At 40.7% G+C, this 26146-nt stretch overlaps 1 protein-coding gene across 6 annotated transcripts in view; it reads right to left on the minus strand.

Moving 5' to 3' along the window:
* NFU1 (NFU1 iron-sulfur cluster scaffold) overlaps positions 1-26146 on the minus strand; it is a 42163-nt gene that overhangs the window by 4149 nt on the left and 11868 nt on the right. For 3 of the 6 annotated variants that reach the window (XM_025353748.1, XM_025353750.1, XM_025353749.1), the window contains exons 3-7: positions 25609-25744; positions 21322-21388; positions 16992-17106; positions 7755-7815; positions 46-220 (exon numbers count right to left, since the gene is read on the minus strand). In XM_025353748.1, the coding sequence (XP_025209533.1) occupies positions 46-220; positions 7755-7815; positions 16992-17106; positions 21322-21388; positions 25609-25744 (554 nt within the window). Of the gene's footprint in view, positions 1-45; positions 221-7754; positions 7816-16991; positions 17107-17840; positions 17880-21321; positions 21389-25608; positions 25745-26146 lie in introns of those variants that run through there. The other 3 variants (XM_025353751.1, XM_025353752.1, XM_025353753.1) reach the window with 2 other exon arrangements.

Raw genomic sequence — 26146 nt, forward strand, 5'->3', positions numbered from 1 at the left:
AAAAATGAAAAAAAAATCTAGACCTGTCATATAATATTGGCATACCTGTTCTACGCCTTCTACCTCTGGAATATAAAACTGCAGCATGTTCTGAATTCCATTTTTCAGAGTAATGATTGAACTAGGACAGCTAGTACAAGAACCCTGGAGTTTCAGCTGTACGATGCCATCTTCAAAGCCTTTGTAGATTACATCCCCTCCATCTTCCTGCACAGTTGGCCTGTGAGGTCAAAGCATATTTATGACATAGTCTTTAAAATACAAGTTTTCATTGAAAAAATTTAATAACAGCTCAGAGCTTACATTTTATATTAGTAAAATTCACAAAGTTAAAGCTACTTTTATAATAGAGAATAATAACTGTGGCTAAGTTTTATTTATAATTAATTTTTTAAAATCTCAGGTAAAATACCAAAATTCACTCATACAAATATTTCCTCCACTTACCACATTTGATCTTGCTTACTAATATCTTTTTAAGGCTGGGCATGGTGGCTCACACCTATAATCGCAGCAATTTGAGAGGCCAAGGTAGGAGACTGCTTGAGCCCAGGAGTTGGAAGCTGCAGTGAGCTATTATCAAATCACTGCACCCCAGCCTGGGTGACACAGCGAGACCCCATCTCTAAAGAAAACTTTTTAAAATAAAACGATATTTTAAAGCACTTAACATTTCAAATTTCCTAATAATTATTGTGATTACCTAAAACATACTCAGTCACTTGTTTTGAGTGAAGGGAAAGGGAGACTGTCATATGCTAGCTTAATTTTCAGGTAAACTTTTCATTGAAATACAACATTAACAGAGAAAAATGCTTAAATCCTGTATGTACAGTTCACTAAGGTTTCACAAAGTGAACACACATTTATAACCACCCAAACCAAGAAAAACACCACACCTCCAGAAGTCCCCTTTGGGCTTCCTTCCAATCACTCCCCACAACCAAAATGCAGCCATTATCCTAATTCGTATCACCACTGATGAGTTTTGCCAGTCTCTGAACTTTATAATTTACAAATATAAATTCTATTTATAAATCACGTAGAATTACCCTTTTGTATCTGGCTTCCTGTGCTCTTTGTGAGATTCATCTATGTTGCTGAGTATAGTACTAGGTCATTTACTCTCACTGCTGCATAGTATTCCATTAAGCACATATACCAGAATTTATCCATTCTACTGTTGATGGACATTTAGGTTAATACTAGGTTTTGGCTTTTACAAATAGTACAGTTATAAAGATTCTTCGAAATGTCTTTTGGTATGCATATATATTACTACTGGGAATATACCTGAAAGTGAAATTGCTGAATGAAGAGTATGAATATGTTGAGATTTAATAAATACTGCCATATAGTTTTCCAGTTATATAAACTTACATTTCCACCAGCAGTGTATGAGAGTTTCTGTTGCTCCACATCCTCACCAACAATTGGTGTTGTCAGTCTTAATAGTTTTAACTATTCTACTGGATTTGTACTAATATTTAATTATAGTTTGAATATTCATAATAACTAATGAGGTTAAGTACTTTTTCATGTTTAGTGGCTACTTATTTTTTTTCCTTTTTTTTTCAGAGACAGAGTCTCACTCTGTTGCCCAGGCTGGAGTGCAGTGGCACGATCTCAACTCACTGCAACCTCCGCCTCCGGGGTACAGGTGATTCTCCTGCATCAGCTTCCCAGATAGCTGGGATTACAGGCATGCACCAATACCCCCGGCTAATTTTTTTTTGTATTTTTAGTAGAGACGGGGTCTTACCATGTTGGCCAGGCTGATCTTGAACTCCTGACCTCAAGTGATCTGCTCACCTAAGCCTCCCAAAGTGCTGGGATTACGGGTGTGAGCCACCATGCCCAGCCGCTATTTGATTATCTTTTGCGAAGTACTTGCTGCAGTCTCTGATTGTCTTTTTCTTACCAATTTGTACAAGTTATTTATATATTCTGTCATATAAACACTGTAAATATCTTCTCATCTGTACCTTGCCTTTTGACTACAAATGGCACTTTTTAACCATCTCGCTTTGTCACATAGGCTGGAATACAGTGGCATGATCACAGCCCACTCAATGCTACCTAAAACTCCTAGACTCAAGGAAGCTTCCCCTGCCTCAGCCTCTTAAGTAGGTGGAATTATAGGCATAAGCCACTGTGCCCAGCCAATGGCATCTTCTGATGAAGAGAGAGTCACAATTTTACTGTGGTCCAATTTATATGTATCTTCCTTGACTTTTATCTGATTTTTTTTTTTTTTTTTTTTTTTTTTGTGGGGTTTTGCTCTTTTTTCCCAGGCTGGGGTGCAATGGTGCGATCTCAGCTCACCAAAACCTCTGCCTCCTGGGTTCAAGAGATTCTTCTGCCTCAGCCTCCCGAGTAGCTGGGATTACAGGCGCCCACCACCATGCCTGGCTAATTTTTTATATTTTTAGTAGAGAGAAGATTTCTCCATGTTAGTCAGGGTGGTCTCAAACTCCCAACCTCAGGTGATCCACTCGCGTCGGCCTCTCAAAGTGCTGGTATTACAGGTGTAAGCCACCGCGCCCGGTCTTTATCTGATTTCTTGTGTCCCATTGGGGGAAAAAAAATTGCCTACCCGAAGGTCATACAAATATTCTATTTCTTTACTTTTCTCTTTTCTTTTCCCCTCCCTCCCTCCCTCCTTCCTTACTTCCTTTCTTCCTCCCTCTCTCTTTCTTTCTCTTTCTCTTTTGTTGTAGAGATGGGGTCTCACTATGTTGCCCAGGCTGGTCTCAAATTCCTGGGCTCAAGCAATCTACCACCTCGGCCTCCCAAAATGCTAGGATTATAGGCATGAGCCACCATGCCTGGCACCTACATTTCTTCTAAGCAGTATACAGTTGGTTTTGTTTTTTCACATCCAATTTGACAATCTTATTTTTGTACATCAAACCATTGTCATTTAAATGCCAATACTTTTGAGTTTATATTACCATTTGCTGTTTCCTATTTTATATCATTTTGGATTGATGAAGTATTTTTTATTCTATTTCTCCCCTCCGTAAGTTTGCTTTTTTTTTTTTTTTTTTTTTTTTGGTGAGACAGGGTCTTGTTCTGTCTCCTTGACCAGAGTGCAATGGTGTGATCACAGTCCACTGCAGCCTCAACCTCCCCAGCTCAAGCAATCTTCCCGCCTCACAAACAGCTGAGACTACAGGTGCACACCACCACACCCACCTAATTTTTTAATTTTTTGTAGAGACAAGGTCTCACTATGTTGCCAGGGTTGTCTCTAACTTCTGAGCTCAAGCAATCCTCCTACCTCAGCCTCCCAAAGTGCTGGGATTATAGGCATGAGCACCATGCCCATCATCTTATGCTTCTTTCCTATATCTTCTATTCTCTTCTCTCCCTGTGCTTCAGGCTGAATATTTTCTACTGACTTAAATTCCAGTATACTAATCTTCTCTTCAACTATGTCCAATCTAATGTTAACCTAATCTAATGAGTTCTTAAGTTCAGTCATTATAATTTTAGTTCCAGGGTTACTAATTCTTTTTCTTTTTTTTTTTTTTTCGAGATGGGGTCTCACTCTGTCACCCAGGCTGGAGTGCAGTGGCGTGATCTCGGCTCACTGCAAGCTCCACCTCCCAGGTTCAAACCATTCTCCTGCCTCAGCCTCCTGAGTAGCTAGGACTACAGGCACCCGCCACCACGCCTGGCTAATTTTTTGTATTTTTAGTGGAGACGGGGTTTCACTGTGTTAGCCAGGATGGTCTCGATCTCCTGACCTCGTGATCCACCCACCTCGGCCTTCCAAAGTGCTGGGATTACAGGCGTGAGCCACTGCACCCGACCACTAATTCTTTTTTTTTATAGATTCCAGTTCTCTAATGAAATTCTTCATCTTGCTATTTTTTAGTTTAATCACAGTTTTTAAAACACTATGATGACTCCAATATCTAGGTTACCTATGAATCTGTTTTACTTTCCCTTGGTTTAGTTTCTAGATATGCCTAGCAATATCTGACTGAATTATGAACACTGTGTATGAAACACTGAAGTGACCTCGGATTATATTTAATCAGAAAGGATTCACCTGGTTGGGTGCTGTGGCTCACTCCTATAATCCCAGCACTTTGGGAGACTGAGGCAGATGGATCACCTGAGTCCAGGAGTTTGAGACCAGCCTGGGGAACACGGGGAAACCCCATCTCTACAAAAAATACAAAAATTAGCTGGGCATGGTGGCACATACCTGTAGTTCCAGCTACTCAGATGGCCAAGGTGGGAGGATCACTAGAGCCTGGGAAGCTGAGGATACAAGGAGCCATGAGCATGCTACTGCACTCCAGCCTGGGCAGGAAAGCGAGACCCTATCTTAAAAAATAACAACAATTTAAAAAAAAGGATTAATCTTATGTTTTGTCAACAGCTCATCTACTCTGGAATTAAACTGACTTAATACTGGCCTACAGTGTTGTAAGCTTACTATACCTCTGATGTGCCTTCATTTCAAGAGTATAATTCTCCGGGGAGCCTAATCACCAAGAGCTTAGAATTTTTTTTTTTTTTGAGACCATCTCGCTCTGTTGCCCAGGCTAGAGTACAATGGTGCAATCTTGACGCACTGCAACCTCTGCCTTTGCTTGCAGTTCAAGCAATTCTCCTGCCTCAGCTACCGGAGTAGCTGGGATTTTTCACAGAGACGGAGTTTCACCATGTTGGCCAGGCTGGTCTCAAACTTCTTACCTCAAGTGATCCACCCACCTTGGCCTCCCAAAATGCTCAGATTACAGGCATGAGACACCGCACCCAGCCAGACTTGGATGTTTCTCAAGACCCAACCTCCCTGACAGAGTCTAAACTCCAATTTTTGTCCCCCACCCCAGCACCGTAAGACTGTTAAAAGTCTGCTCTGCCTTCCAGCTACCTTTTTTTTTTTTTTTAAATACTTCTTTAGCCTCTTTTACATAGCTGCTACAATAAGTAATTGCCTTAAGGGGAAAATCTGAGTGTTAGGATTACTTTTCTTTTTTAAGTAATTATTATTGTGGGTTTTTTTGTTTTGTTTTGTTTTGTTTTGAGACAGAGTCTTACTGTATTGCACCCAGGCTGGAGTACAGTGACACAATCTTGACTCACTGCAACCTCCACCTCCCAGGTTCAAGTGATTCTCATGCCTCAGCCTCCCATGTAGCTGAGATTATAGAAGTGTGCCACCACACCTGGCTCATTTTTGTATTTTTTAGTAGAGACACAGTTTTGCCATGTTGGCCAGGCTGGTCTTGAACTCCTGACCCCAGGTGATCCACCTGCCTCAGCCTCCCAGAGTGCTGGGATTACAGGCATGAGCCACCCTGCCCAGCCAATTAATTGTTCTTTTTCTTTTTTTTTTTTTTGGTGGAGTCTCACTCTGTCACCCAGGCTGGTGTGCAGTAGCATGATCTCGGCTCACTGCAAGCTCAGCCTCCCGGGTTCACACCATTTTCCTGCCTCAGCCTCCCGAGTAGCTGGGACTACAGGCAACCACCACCACGCCCAGCTAATTTCTTGTATTTTTAGTAGAGACAGGGTTTTGCCGTGTTAGCCAGGATTCTCTCGATCACCTGATCTCATGATCCACCCACCTCGGCCTCCCAAAGTGCTGGGATTACAGGCGTGAGCCATCGTGCCCGGCCTCCAATTAATTATTCTTAATTCAGAAAAATTATAGATATTTACACGTACAACATGATGTTTTGAAATATGCAGGCCGGGTGCGGTGGCCCATGCCTGTAATCCCGGCACTTTGGGATGCCGAGGAGGGTAGATCACCTATCACCATCCTGGACAACATGGCAAAATCCTGTCTCTACTAAAACTACAAAAATTAGCTGGGTGTGGTGGTACATACCTGTAATCCCAGCTACTCAGGAGGCTGAGGCAGGAGAATCACTTCTACCCGGGAGGCAGAGGTTGCAGTCAGCCGAGATCACGCAGCACTCCAGCCTGGGTGACAGAGCAAGACTCCGTCTCAAAAAAAAATCTGTATACACCATGGAATGACTAAATCAAGCTAATTAACTTATACATTACCTCACATACCTGTTTTTTGTGTCAAGAACTTAATAACTACTGTCTTAGCAATTTTTTTTTTTTTTTGAGAAGGAGTTTTGCTCGTCACCCAGGCTGGAGTGCAATGGCGCAATCTTGGCTGACTACAACCTCTGCCTCCTGGGTTCAAGCAATTCTCCTACCTCAGTCTCCATAGTAGCTGGGATTACAGATGCCCACCACTACGCCTGGCTAATTTTTGTATTTTTAGTAGAGATGAGGTTTCAACATGTTGGCCAGGCTGGTCTTGAACTCCTGACCTTAGGTGATCCAACCGCCTTGGCCTCCCAAAGTACTGGGATTACAGGCGTGAGCCACCGCGCCAAGCCACAATTTTCAAGAATACATTGTTACTAACTATAGGCTTACTTGGCTGGGTGCTGTGGCTCACATCTGTAATCCCAGCACTTTGGGAGGTTGAGGTGTGTGGATCACGAGGTCAGGAGTTCAAGAACAGCCTGGCCAACATGGTAGAATCCCATCTCTTCCAAAAAATACAAAAATTAGCTGGGTGTGGTGGCACGTGCCTGTAATCCCAGCTACTCAGGAGGCTGAATGTGAAGAACTGCTTGAACCTGGGAGGCGAGGCTGTAGTGAACTGAGATTGCACTCCAGCCTGGGCAACAGAGCGAGACTCCGTCTTAAAATAAAAAAAACTATCTCAAGAACAGAAAACCAAACACCGCATGTTCTCACTCATAGGTGGGAATTGAACAATGAGAACTCTTGGACACAGGAAGGGGAACATCACACACCGGCACCTGTTGTGGGGTTGGGGGAGGGGGAAGGGATAGCATTAGGAGATATACCTAATGTAAATGACGAGTTAATGGGTGCAGCACACCAACATGGCACATGTATACATATGTAACAAACCTGCACGTTGTGCACATGTACCCTAGAACTTAAAGTATAAAAAAAGAAAAACAACTATAGGCTTACTTTTCTTAACTTCCCTACTTTCTAGGATCTTGGTCCTTGAAATCAAGATTTCACTGATAACCCAGAATTTTAATTTTTGTCTTCCCATCTAAAGAAATTTTCTGAAAGCCCAATGGTTTCTCCGATTCTTAGCAGCTGCCCTCTGCCCAGCTTCTTCTACCCTAGCTATGTAGCAAGGTACAGCAAATGCCTGAAGGGAAAACTCAGTGAGCTTCCCTTCTCTTCAGGATCTTGGCACCTCAAATCTTGCTTGCTTTGGCAGCTATCTAATGCTTTCAAACAAATTCTTTTTACTGTACTTTATCCAGCTTTTCTGGGAGTTCTCAGCATGACTGTTGGTCTGCTACAAGCAAAAGTAGAAGCCTGCTGTTCTCCACTCATTTAAATTTATTCTGTATGGGCAATACACTGAAAATAGGTACTCATTCTCTCTTCACAACCTTTCCAAACATTCAGTCTTTTTTTTTTCTTTTTAAGAAATTTGGTATTATAACAATATCGAATCTAAATTGAGACTGTGTAGAATACATTTCTTCATTGAATATGTTTAAATACATTGGGTGTTTTAAAATTTTGAGCAAATGTAGTGAAGATACAGGCTTTAAATTCGATTGTCATGGTTACCTGCTGCGGTTTACATTAATTTGCACTTATTTTGAAAATCTACTATAATCTCATGGCCAATTAAAACTGTATTGCTATAATGAAAAATGCCTCCAAAGCACTTGAATTCGGGTAGAGAGAGGAGTACATACCGTATTCTAGTATCTAACAATTCCTTAATCATTGCCACAACTTCATCATCTTCTTCAGATCCTAGAAATAGTCACATATAAAAACATCAAGAGTAGAAATTTTATAGCCATGCAAGTACAAGTATTAAAACAGAATGATTTTAACTACACGGTTCATTAAAAACATAAAACTATAGAACATGTAACTTGGTATGGAGATATATTTTGGGAAATTGAAGAGAAAATCATTCATGTGATTCTCTGAAGAAAAATTAGGGAATACTGATCAACTCAACACTTGGTGATAAAGATGAGTACACTAAAACATCTTGGTATATTAATGATGTTAGGGTTTGAAATTTTAATCCAGTAAATATGCAGATGTTCTCTGTTCTCAAGGATTGAAGTATCAGAAAAAAGAAACTGAATTTTGATGGAAACTTTGAGACAAAAAGGCACACCTACTTTGCAAGTTAAGTTACATCGTCAGTTTCTCAACTTACTGGTTTTCAAAATGTCAACCATACTAAATATAGATGTAAACCTTCCGGAAATTTCTGAAATGTTTTTTTTTTTCTTCTTGAGACAGCGTTTCACTCTGTTGCCCTGTCAGGAGTGCAGTGGTGTGATCACAGCTCACTGCAGCCTCAACCTCCTGGGCTCAAGCAGTCCTGCCTCAGTCTCCCAAGTAGTCTGGGACCACAAGTGTGAGCCACCACACCCAGGCAATTTTTTTTATTTTCTGTAGAGATGGGGTCTCGCCATGTTGCTGATATGGTTTGGCTGTGTCCCCAGTCAAATCTCATCTTGAACTGTAGTTCCCATAATCCCTATGTGTTGTGGGAGGAAGCTGGTGGGAGGTAATTGAATCATGGGGATGGTTACCCTCATGCTGTTCTCGTGATAGTGAGTGAGTTCTCACGAGATCTGATGGTTTTATAAGGAACTTTTCTCCCTTTTGCTTGGCACTTCTTCTTGTTGCCACCATGTGAAGACTCACATGTTTGCTTCCCCTTCCGCCATGATTGTAACTTTCCTAAGGCCTCCCAGCTATGCTGAACTGTGAGTCAATTAAACCTCTTTCCTTTATAAATTACCCAGTCTCAGGTATGTCTTTATCAGCAGTGTGAGAACAGACTAATCCAGTTGCCCAAGATGATCTTCAACCCCTGGGCTCAAATGATCCTACTGCCTCAGTCCCCCAAAGTACTGAGATTACAGGCATGAGCCATGCCAGGCCTCTGAAATGTTCTACACATCTTCTGAGCAAAAAGTTAGCCTTTGAGAAAACCAAAAATGTAGAGATTTCATATCACATTATAACAAACACTAGATTCTGGCAACCCCTAAAATTAAATTATATTGAGTTTTTAAAGAAAAGAAATAAAACATGGCTTATGCCTGTAATCCCAGCACTTTGGGAGGCTAAAGTAGGCACATCACTTGAGGTCAGGAGTTCCAGACCAGCCTGGCCAATATGACAAAACCCTGTCTTTACTAAAAATACAAAAATTAGTCAGGTGTGGTGGTGGGTGCTTGTCATCCCAGCTACTCGGGAGGCTGACACGAGAATCACTTGAACCCCAATGGCGGAGATTGCAGTGAGCTAAGATTGCACTACTGTATTCTAGCCTGGCTGACAGAGCAAGATTCTATCTCAAAAAAAAAAAAAAAAAAAAAGAAAGAAAGAAAGAAAAGAAAAATTTAAAAATTTAAAAGGAAAAGAAAACACACAAAAGGTGGTTCCCACCTATAATCCCAGCACTTTGGGAGGCTGAGGCAGGCAGACCACCTGAGGTCAGGAATTCGAGACCAGACTGGCCAACATGGTGAAACCCTGTTTCTACCAAAAATACAAAAATTAGCTGGACGTGGTGGTACACGCCTGTAATCCCAGCAACTTGGGAGGCTGAGGCAGGAGAATTGCTTGAACCCAGGAGGTGGAAGTTGCAGTGAGCCGAGAATGCACCACTGCAGTCCAGCCTGGGCAACAGAGTGAGGCTCCACCTCAAAAAAATAAATAAATAAAAATAAATAAATGAATAAATTTGTTGGGGGAAAAAAGCACAAAAGCTAAAACTGTCTTAGATCAGTAAACCTAAATTCCACTTCCCCACCATCCCTTCCATAGACAATCACTATCATGAGTGAGGTTTATATCTTCCCAGCATGTGTTTACATTTACATGTATAAATTAACACAAATGAGATCATACTATACATACTATTCTATAGCTTCCTCTTTTCTATGTAAAATATCTTGAAGGTCATTCCCCATTGGCATATACAAATATGCCTCAATAAAATAGGTACACAGTAACTTTTATATAGATTTGTCTTTGGCCAGTGTCTTCATTATTTCAGTTGTTTATACAGTTTGCTGCTATTTCTAACAATCCTGCAACATACTTGCTTATATAGATATATATCAAAAGGCCGGGCTCAGTGGCTCACACCTGTAATCCCAGCACTTTGGGAGGCCAAGGTGGGCAGATCACTTGAGGTCAGGAGTTCAAGACCAGCCTGGCCAACATGGTGAAATCCTGTCTCTACTAAAAATACAAAAATTAGCCGGGAGTGGTTGCGGGTGCCTGTAATTCCAGCTACTCCAGAGGCTGAGGCAGGAGAATCACTTGAACCCAGGAGTCGGAGGCTGCAGTGAGCTGAGATCACGCCACTGCACTCCAGCCTGGGTGAAAGAGTGAAACTCCGTCTCAAAAAAAAAAAAAAAAATATATATATATATATACACACACACACACACACAGAGAGAGAGAGAGAGAGAGAGATACATCAATGTACTTTTGCAATTATATTTATGAGATAAATTCCTACTAGTGGGATATTTGGGTAAACAGGCTTGTGCTTTTTTTTTTTTTTTTTTTTTTTTTTTTTGACAGAGTTTCACTCTTTTTGCCCAGGCTAGAGTACAATGGCAAAACCTCAGCTCAATGCAACCTCGGCCTCACAGGTTCAAGCAATTCCCCTGCCTCAGCCTCCTAAGTAGTCAGGATTACAGGTACCTGCTACCACACCTGGCTAATTTTTTGTAATTTTAGGGGGTTACACAATGTTGACCAGGCTGGTCTCGAACTCCTGACCTCAGGTGATCCACCCGCCTTTGCCTCCCAAAGTGCTGGGATTACAGGCGTGAGCCACCACGCCTGGCCTAGCTTGTGGGGATGTTAGTAGATATAGTCAAATTACTCTAAAAAAGTTATAAGGTTTACATATGGATCCATAAAGAACACTTGTAACTGTTTCATGTAGTACTAAAAATTTTCATAAATGGTACATTTATAAACGTACATACATTTGAATTTTCCTTTTTCACTTAATATTTTCTTTTTTATGTTTCTATGTTGGTATCTCCCAATCTAGTCATTCCTTTTAACTGCTGGTATAGTTAAAAAATATTTCAGTGAGCATGTTTCTACATGTTGCCTTGTGCGTATCTCTAAGACTCTTAAGATATATATCTAAAAATATACCTGTATCACCTAAAGATAATTATACAAATGTTTCTGCATGTCATAGTCTACTTAGTGTTGCTATAAAGGAATACCTGAGACTGTGTAATTTATAAAGAAAAAAATGTTTATTTGGTTGATTCTGATGTCTAGAAAAGTTGAAGACTTGGCATCTGGTGAGGGCCTCAAGCTGCTTCCCCTCATGGAAGAAGAAGGGGAGCTGGCCCATGCAGAGATCACATGGTGAGACAGGAAGGAGACGGTGTTAGTGGGACTCTTCTTAGCACTCAGCTCTCAAAAGAAGTAATAGAGTAAGAACTCACTCCCCTCCCCTCCTACCCCCGGCTTTTCCAGAGGGCATTCATCTACTATTGAGGGATCCATCTCCATGACCCACTCACCTCCCATTAGACTCCACCTCCAACACTGGGGATCGAATTTTGGCATGAGATTTGGAGGGGACAAACGTAGAAACTATAGCAGTGTATATATGTGTGTATGCACATATAAATGTTTTTGTAGTCAATGCTTATTAACATTGATGAACTACTAGAACTAATGAGTGCTAACCTTGACAGATATAAGACCAATATACAAAAATCAACAGTATTCCTATCTCCAACACCCCAAATTAGAAAACATTATTTTAAAACATACAGGGCCGAGTGAGGTGATTCATGCCCATAATCCCAGCACTTTGGCAGGCCAAGGCAGGCGGATCACCTGAGGTCAGGAGTTCAAGAGCAGCCTGGCCAACATGGCAAAACCCCATCTCTACTAAAAATACAAAAATCAGTCAGGCGTGGTGGTGGGCGCCTGTAATCCCAGCTGCTCAGGAGGCTGAGGCAGGAGAATTGCTTGAACCTGGGAGGCAGAGGTTGCAGTGAGCCGAGATCACACCATCGCTCTCCAGCCTGGGCAACAAAGCAAGACCCTGTCTCAAAAAAAAACCAAAAAGCAGATACAGGCAGCATGATAGAGTGGTTAAAAGCATTAACACTCGAGCCAGATTGCCCAAAGTTTGTATCTGTCTCTGCCACTTACTACCTGTGTGACCTTGAGCAAATTACTCAACCATTCAATGCCTCAGTTTTCTCATGTGTTAAATGTGGTAACAGTTCCTATCTGATAAGGTTATTTTAAGAATTAAGTGAGTTTATACTTGTAAAGTGCTTAGAATTGTGCCTGAAATATCGTAATCAGTATATCTAAGTGCTTACTAAACAAAATAAGAACCTTTATGACAACAAAACCTATATGGTACCTAGAACTAACATGAGCTCATACCAAGAAAAGAACGTAAGTCTCAAGTAAATAGGAAAATTTGGGGATGAAAAAATATCAATGTTGAAGAAATGTTAATTCTCCCAAATTTAATCTATAAATTTAATGCAACTTCAACCAAGCTCTTGACATGGTTTTTCAGAGACTTTACAAGATGATCAATAAATTTACAAGGAAGAATAAAGTGACCAGACCACCAGAAAGTTTTTTTAATTGAGGAACTTTTTTTTCCAGATATTTTCATATACTATGCTAATTGTTACAGAGATACTGTAATTAAAACTCTGTATGTTATTAAAACAGGAAGAGGGGCAAAAAGACCACAGGGACAAAAAACATCTTAGAAAAAGACCCATGTATAATATTATAAATTCATGAGGAAAGACTGGGATACTTGATTAGCTATGTAGAAAAAGATGAAATTATATTTTAAACTATACAGAAAAACAAATCCCACAGTGATTAAATATGTAGGTGTAAAAAATAAAACTTTAAAAAACAAAAATACATACACATATGACAATATCTTTGTGATAAAGGAAAAACTTCATCAACAACAAATACAACAGTATCAGCAAATACTTATGGAGCTTTATGTATAGTCACTCTTCCAAGTGCTTCACACTAAATAACTTACTAAAACAAGGTACAAAAGGCACAAACCACAAAGGAAAAAGATGAACAAATGTAACCACATTAAAATGAAAATTTTCTGTATGACAAAAGACATCATAAACAAAATGAAAAGTTAAGTCACAGTTAGGGAGATATCATTTGCTAAGAAAATACCTAACGAAGAATTAATATTCAGAATATTTATATATATACAGAGAGAATGAGACCTTTTTTTTTTTTTTTTAAGAGATGTGGCCTAGTTCTATCAACCAAGATGGAGTGTACTGGCGTGAACATGGCTCACTGCAGCCTCAGCCTCCTGGGCTCAAGCAATCTTCCCACCTCAGCTTGTCAAGCAGGAGGGACTATATGCACGCATCACCATGCCCAGCTAATTTTTGTGTTTTTTTGTAAAGACAGGGTTTCGCCACACTGCCCAGGCTAGTCTCAAGTTTCTGAGCTCACCATCTGCCGCCTTCACTTCCCCAAGTGCTAAGATCACAGGTGTGGGGCATGGTATCCAGCCCAGAATATTTTTTAAAAATCTGCTTAAATAAATATTAAAAATACATATGGGCCAGGTGGCAGTTGTTCATGTTTATAATCTCAGTACTTTGGAATGCTGAGGCAGGAGGATCACTTGAGGCCAGGAATTTGAGACCAGCCTGGGCAACATAACAAGATCTCATCTCTACAAAAAAAAAAAAATTTTTTTTTTTTTGGGACGGAGTCTTGCTCTGTCACCAGGCTGGAGTGCAGTGGTGCGATCTCAGCTCACTGAAACCTCTGCCTCCCGAGTTCAAGCAATTCTCCTGCCTCAGCCTCCCAAGTAGTTGGGACTACAGGAGCGCGCCACCATGCCCAGTAGATTTTTATATTTTTAGCAGAGATGGGGTTTTACCTTGTTGGCTAGGATAGTCTCAATCTCTTAACCTTGTGATCTGCCCACCTTGGCCTCCTGAAGTGCTGGGATTATAGGCGTGAGCCACTGTGCCAGGCCTCTACAAAAAAATTTTATTTATTTATTTATTTATTTTATTTTATTTTATTTTATTTTTTGAGATGGAGTCTCACCCTGTCGCCCAGGCTGGAGTGCAGTGGCATGATCTTGGCTCAATGTAACCTCCACCTCCCAGATTCAAGCAATTCTCCTGACCCAGCCTCCTGAGTAGCTGGGATTACAGGCACGCACCACCATGCCTGGCTAATTTTTGTATTCTTAGCAGAAATGGGGTTTCACCATGTTGGTCAAGCTTGCCTCGAACTCCTGACCTCAAGATCCGCCCACCTCGGCCTCCCAAAGTGCTGCGATTACAGACGTGAGCCACCATGCCTGGCCAAAAAATTTTAAAAATAAAAACATTAAACAGGCATGTGGCAGGAGCCTATAATCCCAGCTACTTGGGAGATGGAGGCAGGAGGATTGCTTAAGCCTGGGAAGCTGAGGATGTAGTGAGCCATGATCATGCCACTGCACTCCACCTTGGGTGACATAGCAGGTCACTGTCTCCAAAAAATAAAAAGACACGTGACTCAATTTTAAGTAGAAAAGATAAAAATAGAAAATTTACTGACAAGAAAAGTAAATGGCCAATAAACATATGAAACTCTTCACACTCAGTATTAATCAAGAAAATGCAATTAAAACAAGATACTGGCTAGGCGCAGTGGCTCATGCCTGTAATCCCAGCACTTTGGGAGGCTGAGGCAAATGGATCACAAGGTCAGGAGTTCGAGACCAGCCTGGCCAACATGGTGAAACCCCGTCTCTGCTAAAAATAGAAAAATTAGTTGCGCATGGTGGCAGGTACCTGTAATCCCAGCTATTCGGGAGGCTGAGGCAGGAGAATCGCTTGAACCCAGGAAGTAGAGGTTGTGGTGAGCCGAGATTGCGCCATTGCAGCACTCCAGCCTGGGCAACAAGAGTGAAACTCCATCTCAAAACAAAACAAAAACAAAAACAACAACAACAAAAAAAAAAAAAACAAGGTACCATTGTATACCCAACATACAGGTTTAAAAAAAAGAAAGAAAAAGAAAAAGAGACACTAAATGATGACAAAGATAAAAGATGTAAGAACATTGAAATTCTTACAATATACTGCTAATGTGCACTTAATTAGATCAACTTATGATATAGCAGTTCCACTTTTAGGAACATACCCTAAAGAAGCTCTCGGCCAGGCATGGTGGCTCATGCCTGTAATCTCAGTACTTTGGAAGGTCAAGGCGGGTGGATCCACCTGAGGTCAGGAGTTTGGGATCAGCCTGGCCAACGTGGCAAAACCCCATCTCTACTAAAAATACAAAAATTAGCTGGGCGTGAAGGTGCATGCCTGTAATCCCAGACACTCAGGAGGCTAAGGCAGGAGAATCGCTTGAACCTGGGACGCGGAGGCTGCAATGAGCTGAGATCATGCCACTGCACTCCAGTCTGGATGACGGAGCAAGACTCTGTCTCAAAAATAAATAAAAATAAGGCCGGGTGCAGTGGCTCATGCCTGTAATCCCAGCACTTTGGGAGGCCGAGGCAGGTGAATTACGAGGTCCAGAGTTCGAGACCAGCCTGGCCAACATGGTGAAACTCTGTCTCTACTAAAAATACAAAAATTAGCCAGACATAGTGGTGGGCGCCCGTAATACCAGCTACTTGGGAGGCTGAGGCAGGAGAATCGCTTGAACCCAGGAGGCAGAGGTTGCAGTGAGCTGAGATCATGCCACTGCACTCCAGCCTGGGCAACAGAGCAAGACTCCATCTCCAAAAATAAATAAAAATAAATAAACAAACAAACAAATAAGAAGCTCTCCACATATTCACAAACAGACTTCCATAAGGATGCCCACTATAGCAATGTTTTCAATAAAAAATTAGTACAAAACTTTACTTGAACATAAAGGAACAAATTAACTATACCTTATTCCTATAATGAAATACTATCCAGCACGTATGATGAGTAAACTAGAACTATATTTTTTGAAATGGATATATTTCAAAAATATCATACTTAGTAAAAAAGGCAATTAGAAAGTATAACGCAAGATATTTAAGGTTGGGCACAGTGGTTCATGCCTATAATCCCAGCATTTTGAGAGGTTGAGTCCAGCAGAACACCTGAGGTCAGGAGTTCAAGACCAGCCTGACAAACATGATGAAACTACCTCTACTAAAAATACAAAAATTAGCTGGATGTGGTGGTGCACACCTGTAATCCCAGCTACTTGGGAGACTGAGGCATGAGAAACACTTGAACCTGGGAGGTGGAAGTTGCAGTGAGCAGAGATCGCGTCACTGCACTCCAACCTGGGTGACAGAGTAAGAGTCTGTCCCTTAAAAAAAAAAAAACAGATATTTAAAACTTAAGAACAAAAACTAATACTATATATTCCCTGCAGAGACTTACATGTATAGTATAAAACAAACCAAGTTTCACATATCTCTGAAACTAGAAAGGGAAAAGGGATGGGGGTATAGTGGTTTTAGCTGTTTCTTTTTTTATTTACTTTATGCTCTAGAATCTGACACTGTATGTTTAATATTTTATTTTAAATGAGTCTAAAGCAACTGTGGCAAAAGATAACATTTGTTTTGTTTTTCCCAAAAGCCCATTCTGTAACTTAATTAACATTTGTTAGATATGAGTGGAGGGCAAATTGGTGAGCATGATACTATTTTCTGCATGTTTGAAAATTTTTATAATTGAAAATTTTGGTTTTATATAGTAATGATAATTTATACACAAGTTTTCAAAATGATATATAAATCTGCAGAGCTAAATATATTAAATGATAGAATTCTAAGTTCCTATGACTTCTAAAATCAAGGCAAATGTGAGGAAAATAGAAAAGTCTAAAAAAAGGGCAAATTTTAATTACTCAATACAACATGTTACCTGCTTCTCCTGAAGGTGTTTCCTCAGTAACTAGGGGTAAGCCAGATGCAAAGAAGTCCATGATTGTTGCATAAATATCTGGTTTCAGTAAATTCCAGTCTAAATCTTCATTTTCCTATAAACATTTAAAGGAAAATGCTGTATTTGCAGGCAAGGGCAGAGACCCATACAGAACGCTACCTTATACCTCTTTTTTTTTTTTTTTTTTGAAGTGGAGTCTCACTCTGTTGCTCAGACTGGATGGAGTGCAGTGGCATGATCTTGGCTCACTGCAACCTCTGCCTCCTGCGTTCAAGCAATTCTCCTGCCTCAGCCTCCCAAGTAGCTGGGACTACAGGTGTGTGCCACCACAGCTGGCTAATTTTTTGTAGTTTTAGTAGAGATGAGGTTTCACCATGTTAGCCAGGATGGTCTCGATCTCCTGACCTTGTGATCCGCCTACCCCGGTCTCCCAAAGTGCTGGGATTACAGACGTGAGCCACTGCGCCCAGCCCCCTTATACCTCTTAAGAATCTTGTCCTGGCCAGGTATCATAGTTCATGTCTGATCCCAACATTTTGGGAAGCTGAGGCAAGAGGACAGCTTGAATTCAGGAGTTCAAGACTAGCCTGGGCAACACAGTGAGACTTCATCTCTTTTCATATTTTTAAAAATAATAAATAAATGGAAAGGAAGAAAGAAAAAAGAGAGAAAAGAAGCAGAAAAAAGGAAAGGAGAAGAAAGGCAAGTAGGCGGGCGAAGGGAAGGGGAAGGGAAAAGGGAAAGGGAAAAGAAAAGAGATAAAAATAAGAAAAGAAAAGAGGAAAGGAAAGGAAAAGAAAAATATCTTTTCCTATATACACACTATACCTATGCAATGGCAACCACTTCTGGAGAATGTATATTAGCTCCACATCTTAAAGGGTCCTGTTTAAATGAATTTCAGAAGATAAAATCTTAAAGATTCCCCCATTCATTAACTAATTCATTCACTTATCAAACTTCCATTGTTTTAATTTGATTTAAATGATTAAAAGACATTTTTCGTGATGTGAAGACAAAATATTAAATGGACTTTGTCTTTAAAAAGGATGATAAAGAGATACCCATTCTCCTAAAAAAATAGGATGTAATTGCTTGACCAAGTATATGTAACAGTCTACAACTATTCAAAAAATTTACTTACATATATTACTTAAACGGTATGAAAGAAATTCAGCTGGGCGTGGTGGCTCACGCCTGTAATCCCAGCACTTTGGGAGGCTGAGGCAGGTGGATCGCCCGAGGTCAGGAGTTTGAGACCAGCCTGGCCAATATGGCGAAATCCCGTCTCTACTAATAATACAAAAATTAGCCAGGCGTGGTGGCAGAGGCCTGTAATCCCAGCTACTCGGGAGGTTGAGGAAGGAGAATCGCTTGAACCTGGGAGCCGGAGGTTGCAGTGAGCCGAGATCGCGCCACTGCCCTCCAGCCTGGGCGACAGAGTGAGACTCCGTCTCAAAAGAAAAAAGAAACAATATAGAGATAGTACATAAAAGGTGACATAAATGGGGACTGCTAAGGTTATAAAAGTAAAACTAGTGAAATATCTTAGTGATTGGGAATGGAAACTAGTTCTAGGTAATAAATCATTTGGAAAATAAATCAGAGTGTTACCTCAGATCTTCAATAAATAGCAGACTCTACTAAATAGGAAAATATTGGTAATAAAAATTTAAAAAATCCTAAAGTTGTCTGAATGAGAAAAAAAGGCAGCATATAAGCTGCAAATATACATATATATTTAGGAAAAAAAACACAAATGATGCATAAAGAAATCTAATTATCAACTGGAAATCAGAAGTAGAAACAGGTGATTGCTGAAGACATTCAGTAAAATGTGATAGTCCATGATGAGAAAGGTTACTGAAAGAAAACAAAACAAATCCAGTATTCCGTCTATTAAATACCAACGTGGGCAGAGGTGGTGGCTCACATGGTGGCTCACACCTTTAATCCCAACATTTTGGGAGGCTGAGACAGGAGGATTGTATGTGCCCAGGAGTTCGAGATCAGCCTGGGCAATATAGAAGGACACTGTTTCTACAATTAAAAAAAAAAAAAAAGAAAAAAAAAATTAGCTGGGCATGGTGGCATGCACCTATAGTCCCAGCTACTCGGGAAGCTGAGCTGGGAGGATTGCTTGAAGCTGGGAGTTAGTGGTTGCAGTGACCCATGATCACACCACTATATTCCAGCCTGGAAAACAAAGCAAGATCCCATCTATATGGATGTGTAGATAGATAGATACACACACACATACACATATAAGTATCAACATATACCCTAACTTGAGATATTATCTATTGGTTACGTCATTTCACTTAAGAAAAAATTGCAGAGCTAGGGCAATTTCAAATAGGGTAACTAAATAATGAAAGTAAGAGAGCTAAAAGATGACTTACTAAATCTAATCAAGAAAAATAGGAAAAGTAAAAAAAAAACAAAAACAAAAACAAAAAAAACCCCTTTAAGATATAATCACATTTTTACCTATAAAAAATTTTATATAGCATAGGCTATATGTAAAAGAACTAAATAACTTTTAAAACTAAATATATAATTTCCCACTTATGCCGGGCGCAGTGGGTCAAGTCTGTAATCCCAGCACTTCGGGAGGCCAAGACGGGCGGATCACAAGGTCAGGAGATCGAGACCATCCCGGCTAACATGGTGAAACCCCGTCTCTACTAAAAAATACAAAAAAACTAGCTGAGCGAGGTGGCAGGCGCCTGTAGTCCCAGATACTTGGGAGGCTGAGGCAGGAGAATGGCGTAAACCCGGGAGGCGGAGCTTGCAGTGAGCTGAGATCCGGCCACTGCACTCCAGCCTGGGCGACAGAGCGAGACTCCGTCTCAAAAAATAAAAAAATAATAAAAAATAATTTCCCACTTATAAAATAACTAGTTGTAAGAATTAGATAACATATATAAAGCACTAGTGCCATATCTGACATTGAATATATTAAATAAATGCTTATCCTTTCTTCCCCTTAAAAAATATGGAAGAAAGAAAACTGAAGAATGGGGGACTGGACATGGTGGTATGCACGTATAGTCCCAGCTACCAGGGAGGCTGAGGTGAGAGGATTGCTTAAGCTCAAGAGACTGAGGCTGCAGTTTGCCTAGATCATGCCACTGCACTCTGACCTGGGTGATGGAGTGAGACTTTGTCTCTAAATAAATAAATAGCTACAAGAGAATACTGGACTAGATGACTAGGTTTAACATGTCACTAACCCAGTACGTCCACTTTTTTTTTTTTTAATTTCTTTTTTGAAACAGAGTCTCACTCTGTCACTCAGGCTGGAGTGCAATGGCCAGATCTCGGCTCACTGCAAACTCGGCCTCCCGGGTTCACACCATTCTCCTACCTCAGCCTCCTGAGTAGCTGGGGCTACACGCACCCGCCACCACGCCCGGCTAATTTTTTTTGTATTTTTAGTATAGAAGGGGTTTCACTGTGTTAGCCAGAATGGTTTTGATCTCCTGACCTCGTGATCCGCCCGCCTCAGCCTCCCAAAGTGCTGGGATTACAGGTATAAACCACCGCGCCTGGCCCCCAGCATATCCACTTTTAAGGACATAAAGAGCTCAGACAAATCCTTTCAAATTGCTTAAGGGGAGTTTAATAAATACTTGCGATTTTCACACAGTATCAGGCAAGTGATTTAAGTTAAGTGGATATATGTCAATCAACAGATTTAAAAGGATACATAGTTCAAATTTAAATAGTTCATGTCCCATTAATCTAGTAGACATAAAAAATGGAACAGGCCTTTCTAGTAGATGCCGCCTTGACTGTTGAAAGACACAGCATATTTTGGCTGGGCGTGGTGGCTCACGCCTGTAATCCCAGCACTTTGGAGGCTGAGGCGGGTGATCACCTGAGGTGAGGAGTTCTAGACCAGCCTGGCCAACACGGTGAAACCCTGTCTCTACCAAAAATACAAAAATTAGCAGGGCATGGTGGCAGGTGCCTGCAATCCCAGCTACTGGGGGTGGCGGGGGGCCAAGGCAGGAGAATCACTTGAATCCGGGAGGCAGAGGTGGCAGTGAGCCAAGATAGCACCATCGCACTGTAGCCTAGGGGACAAGAGCGAGACTTCGTCTCAAAAAAAAAGAAAGAAAAAGAAAAACATAGCATATTTCGCTTGATTTTTCTGACATTTAGAGGGCTAGAGAGTAAGACCCTGTCTCAAAAAAAATAAAAATTAAAATTAAAGAACAGAAAAATGGAAATGTTGGAGGCATTGGACTCAGAAAAAAATGAAAAGTATTTCGAGTCTTATTTTATATAATCCTATGTTTACCTTTGTGACAGTGATGAAATCTGGTCCAAAGAAGACACTTTTTACTCCTTCAATCCTAAATAACTGCCTGCAAAAAAAGAAAAAATAAGAGATTGATTATGCTTGATTATGGAAAAGTTTAAACATACACAAAAGTAGAGAAAAGCAAAAAACTCTCCACATATCCCTTGCAGCTTTAACAATTATCAACTCATGGCCAATTTTGTTTTATATTCCTACTCTACGATTTAGCAATCCCACACTATTTATCCAAAAGAAATAAAAACACATGCTCCACAAAGACTTGTACATAAATCTTTATAGCAGCTTAAAATAGCCACACATACAGAAAAATATGGAAATGTCCATCACCTGGTGAATGAATAGACCGCTATATCTATACTATCAATCATTCATTCAACAAATATTTGACACCTACTAAGTGCCAGGCACTGTACAAGCACTAAACAGACTATTTTCTTTTTTTTTTTTTTCCTCTTTTGAGATGGAGTCACCCTCTGTCACCCAGGCTGGAATGCAGTGGTTAAGACTGTGGCTCACTGCAACCTCTGCCTCTCGGGTTCAAGTGATTTTCCTACTCAGTCTCCCAAGTAGCTGGGATTACAGGCTCCTGCCACCACACCGGGCTAATTTTTGTATTTTTAGTAGAGACAGAGTTTCACCATATTGGCCAGGCTAGTCTTGAACTCCTGACCCCAGGTGATCTACCCGCCTCGGCCTCCCAAAGTGCTGGGATTACAGGCATGAGCCAGCACACCCAGCCTAAACAGACTATTTTCAAAAGACTATCTTGAAAAGAGATTTTGCCAACTGAACATCTGACAGAAATAATCTCTAACTAATCTATAACTGAATTAATTGGGGCTTTTTTACTTTTACATTTTTAATACAAAATATGAACTCATCCTTGATGTAAATGTTTCAGACAATAAAATTTAAATGCCCCTTGACCACCCTTACCAAATTCTGTTATCAGTTTCGTGTGTATTCTTCCAGATCTTTTTGTCAGTGCATTTGTTGTTCTGTGGTTTTTGCTTTCATATACATAATATCATATTGGACTCACTGTTCTGCAAGTTGCTTTTTTCACTTGTATGTCTCATATGTCTTTCTACGACAGTAAATACATCCCTGCACATATCTTGGGCACATGTGCAAGTAACTTCTACGGTAGGGTTTTTAAAACCCAGTAGTGAGTTGTGGAATCATGTATGTAGTCATATGGTTTTATTTAATAAAATAAAACAGAACAACAGAAAGAGATGAAGAAAGGAAATTTAAGAATCTATTATCTATTGTAAGGGTGAAAAAAGAGTGAAAACTATCCCATCAAACACTTGTATCTCACACATACACACACATAATGTAAAACACTTTTTACTGTGACTTATATCAAAAAAGTACTAAAAACAGCCTGTAATTCTAGTACTTTGGAAGGACAGATCACTTGAGCTCAGGAGTCTGAGACCAGCCTGGGCAACATGATGAGACCTAGTCTCTACAAAAAATACTAAATTTAGCCAGGTAAGGTGGCATGTACCTATAGTCCCAATTACTTAAGAGGCTAAGGCAGGAGAATAGCTTGAACCCAGGAGGTGGAGGTTGCAGTGAGCCAAGATCATGCCATCACACTCCAGCCTGGGCGACAAAAGTGAAACCTTATCTCAGTAAATAAATAAATAAAAAGTAAAAAATAAAATATGAAAAACAAACACTCTAAGGTATATTCTTTTTTTTTTTTTTTGAGACAGAGTCTCGCTCTGTCACCCAAGCTAGAGTGCAGTGGCCGGATCTCAGCTCACTGCAAGCTCCGCCTCCCAGGTTCGCGCCATTCTCCTGCCTCAGCCTCCCGAGTAGCTGGGACTACAGGCGCCCGCCACCTCGCCCGGCTAGTTTTTTGTACTTTTATTTTAGTAGAGACGGGGTTTCACCGTGTTAGCCAAGATGGTCTCGATCTCCTGACCTCGTGATCCACCCGTCTCGGCCTCCCAAAGTGCTGGGATTACAGGCTTGAGCCACCGCGCCCGGCCTCTCTAAGGTATATTCTGAGAAGTGATATGTTTAAGTAAAAAAAAAAAAAAAGTACTTGTTAATTATAAATTTTAAAAACAATTCCAGAGCTTAGCAAATCCCTAGGTTCCTTAAATGAGACATATAAAATGGCTGTATGTATAGAAATAGTTACCTAAGCTCTGTTTTCCGAGTATCCCTGGCAATCAGATTGAGGCTTCGGTTCCCAAAAATTTCAACTGATGCTGACTGACTCTAATATTCTTTATTATTAACTTCTCTAACTATCAGTTAAAAAGAGGTTCATCCCAACAATTTTATCATTTGTGCTTTTTTTTTTTTTTTTTTTTTGAGACAGAGTCTCACTCCGTGGCCCAGGCTGGAGTACAGCGGCACAATCTCAGCTCACTGCAAGCTCCGCCTCCCGGGTTCACGCCATTCTCCTGCCTCAGTCTCCTGAGTAGCTGGGACTACAGACGCCTGCCACCACACCCGACTAATTTTTGATATTTTTAGTAGAGATGGAGTTTCACTGTGTTAGCCAGGATAGTCTCGATCTCCTGACCTCGTGATCCGCCCACCTCGGTCTCCCAAAGTGTTGGGATTACAGGCATGAGCCCCCGCGCCCGGCCCTGTGCTTTATCATCTCTAACATACAGTAGTCCCCCCTTATCCCCAGGGGATCCATTCCAATGCCCCCAGTGGATTCCTGAAACTACACATAGTATTGAACCCTGCAAGTACTATGTTTTTTTCCTATACATATATATCTATGATAAAGTTTAATTTATAAATTAGGCACAGTAAGAGATTAACCACTGATAATAAAATAGAACAATTATAACAATATGCCAGCAATATGCCAGTATCACTACTTTAAGAGATGGCTACTAAGTGACCAATGATGTGGCAAGGGCGGGGGGGGGGGGGGGCAACAGAGGGGGGGGCACAGGCAGACAGATAGTGTATATGACATGGATACACTGGAAAAGGGACAATTTATGCCCTAGGGAGGACAGAACAAGATTTCACCATGCTACTCAGAAAAGCAGCACAATTTAAAACTGATGAATTGTTTATTTCTGGAATTTTCCATTTAATACTTTTAGACTACGGCTGATCTTGGGTAACTGAAACCGGGGAAAGTGAAACCACAGATAAGGGGGGGCTTATGGTTTAAACATGCCTTTATCTGGTGAATTTTAAAACTGTCCCTACTGACTAGTTTTCATTTATAGTTCTGAATAGAGTATTTTAGAAATTACTTCATCTAGAAAGAACTACAAATTCAACCACCCTTATGAATAAAATAAGCAAGTTCTCATTATTCTTAAAAATCAGATTTTTAAGAGCTGAAGTGGAAATTTACTATATTTATCAATTTGATGAATATTTTTTCTTAAGTAAAAACATAAGTTTTTATTTATTCATGCTATAGGTCTCTCAAATATATCGCTCTTCAGGAGAAAATTTTTTTAATATCAACTCTCATTTTTCTTTTCTGAGACAGGGTCTCACTCTCATGCCTAGGCTGGAATGTAGTGGCACAATCATGGCATCACAGCTCATAGTTTCCTTAACCTCCTGGGTTTAAGCGATCCTCCCACCTCGGTCTCCCTAGTAGCTAGGACTACAGACACGTATCACCACACTTGGCTAATTTTTGTACTTTTTGTAGACAAGGTTTCACCATGTTGCCCAGGCTGGTCTCAAACTCCTGAGCTCAAGTGATCCCCACCTCCTCAGCCTCCTCAACATTTTTGGGTTTTTTTTGAGACAGGGTCTCACTCTGTTGCCCAGGCTGGAGTACAGTGGCACCATTATGGCTCACTGCAGCCTCAACCTCCCAGGCTCAAACAATCCTCCCATCTCAGCCTCCTGCGTAGCTAAGACAAGAGGTACACACCATCACACCCAGCTAAATTTGTGTGTGTGTGTCTGTGTGTGGTAGAGATGGGATCTCTGTGTGTGTGAGTGTGTGTGTGTGTGTATGTGTGTGTGGTAGAGATGGAGTCTTTCTATGTTGCCCCGGCTGGTCTCCAACTCCCGGACTCAAGCAATCCTCCCACTTCAGCCTCCCAAAGTGTTTGGATTACAGGGGTGAGCCACTGCAACATGCCTTATTATTTTTTAATCTCTCATCTGAAAAGAAATTATTCTCTACACTTAAAAAAGAATGCGGTGCACACAGAAATGCAATAGTTAAATAAAGTTGTCTTAACCCCAAAGTCAGTTATTTGTGTTTCTTGGTAAAAGCAAATGAAAACAGTAATATACCTAGCCAGAGGGGAGCGAAATGCTGCAGCTGGGGTGGGAAAATCCATGGTCCTTGTCTCAAGAACTGGTTTTCCTGGTATAAACTTTAAGCTGTTGGGATTTGGAGTATCCTGTGTTTGAATAAACATGTATCTCACTAAAAAAAAGGAAAAAGAAAATGTTATTCTAGAAAAAAACAGTTAACAAGTTTATAGACTAGGACGTGCTCATTTGCACAGAACCAGAAGAAATAAGAAAAACTGGGGAAAAACCCAAGATTTTATTGCCCTGACAAAGCATTTATAAAGATAAGAAGGAAATATATTAATATATAGCCGAGCACAGTGGCTCACACCTGTAATCCCAGCACATTGGGAGGCCGAGGCGGGTGGATCACGAGGTCAGGAGTTCAAGAAATTCCTAGACTCAAACGATCCTCCCACCTCAGCCTTCCAAAGTGTTGGGATTACAGCGTGAGCGCTGTGCCCAGCCAATACTCTGATTATTTAAATAGTTATGTAATGAAACAGATTCCAGAAATAGTCTACACTTAAGTCTT

This window comes from Theropithecus gelada, chromosome 13 (genome assembly GCF_003255815.1).
Source record: "Theropithecus gelada isolate Dixy chromosome 13, Tgel_1.0, whole genome shotgun sequence".
Lineage (NCBI taxonomy): Eukaryota > Metazoa > Chordata > Mammalia > Primates > Cercopithecidae > Theropithecus > Theropithecus gelada.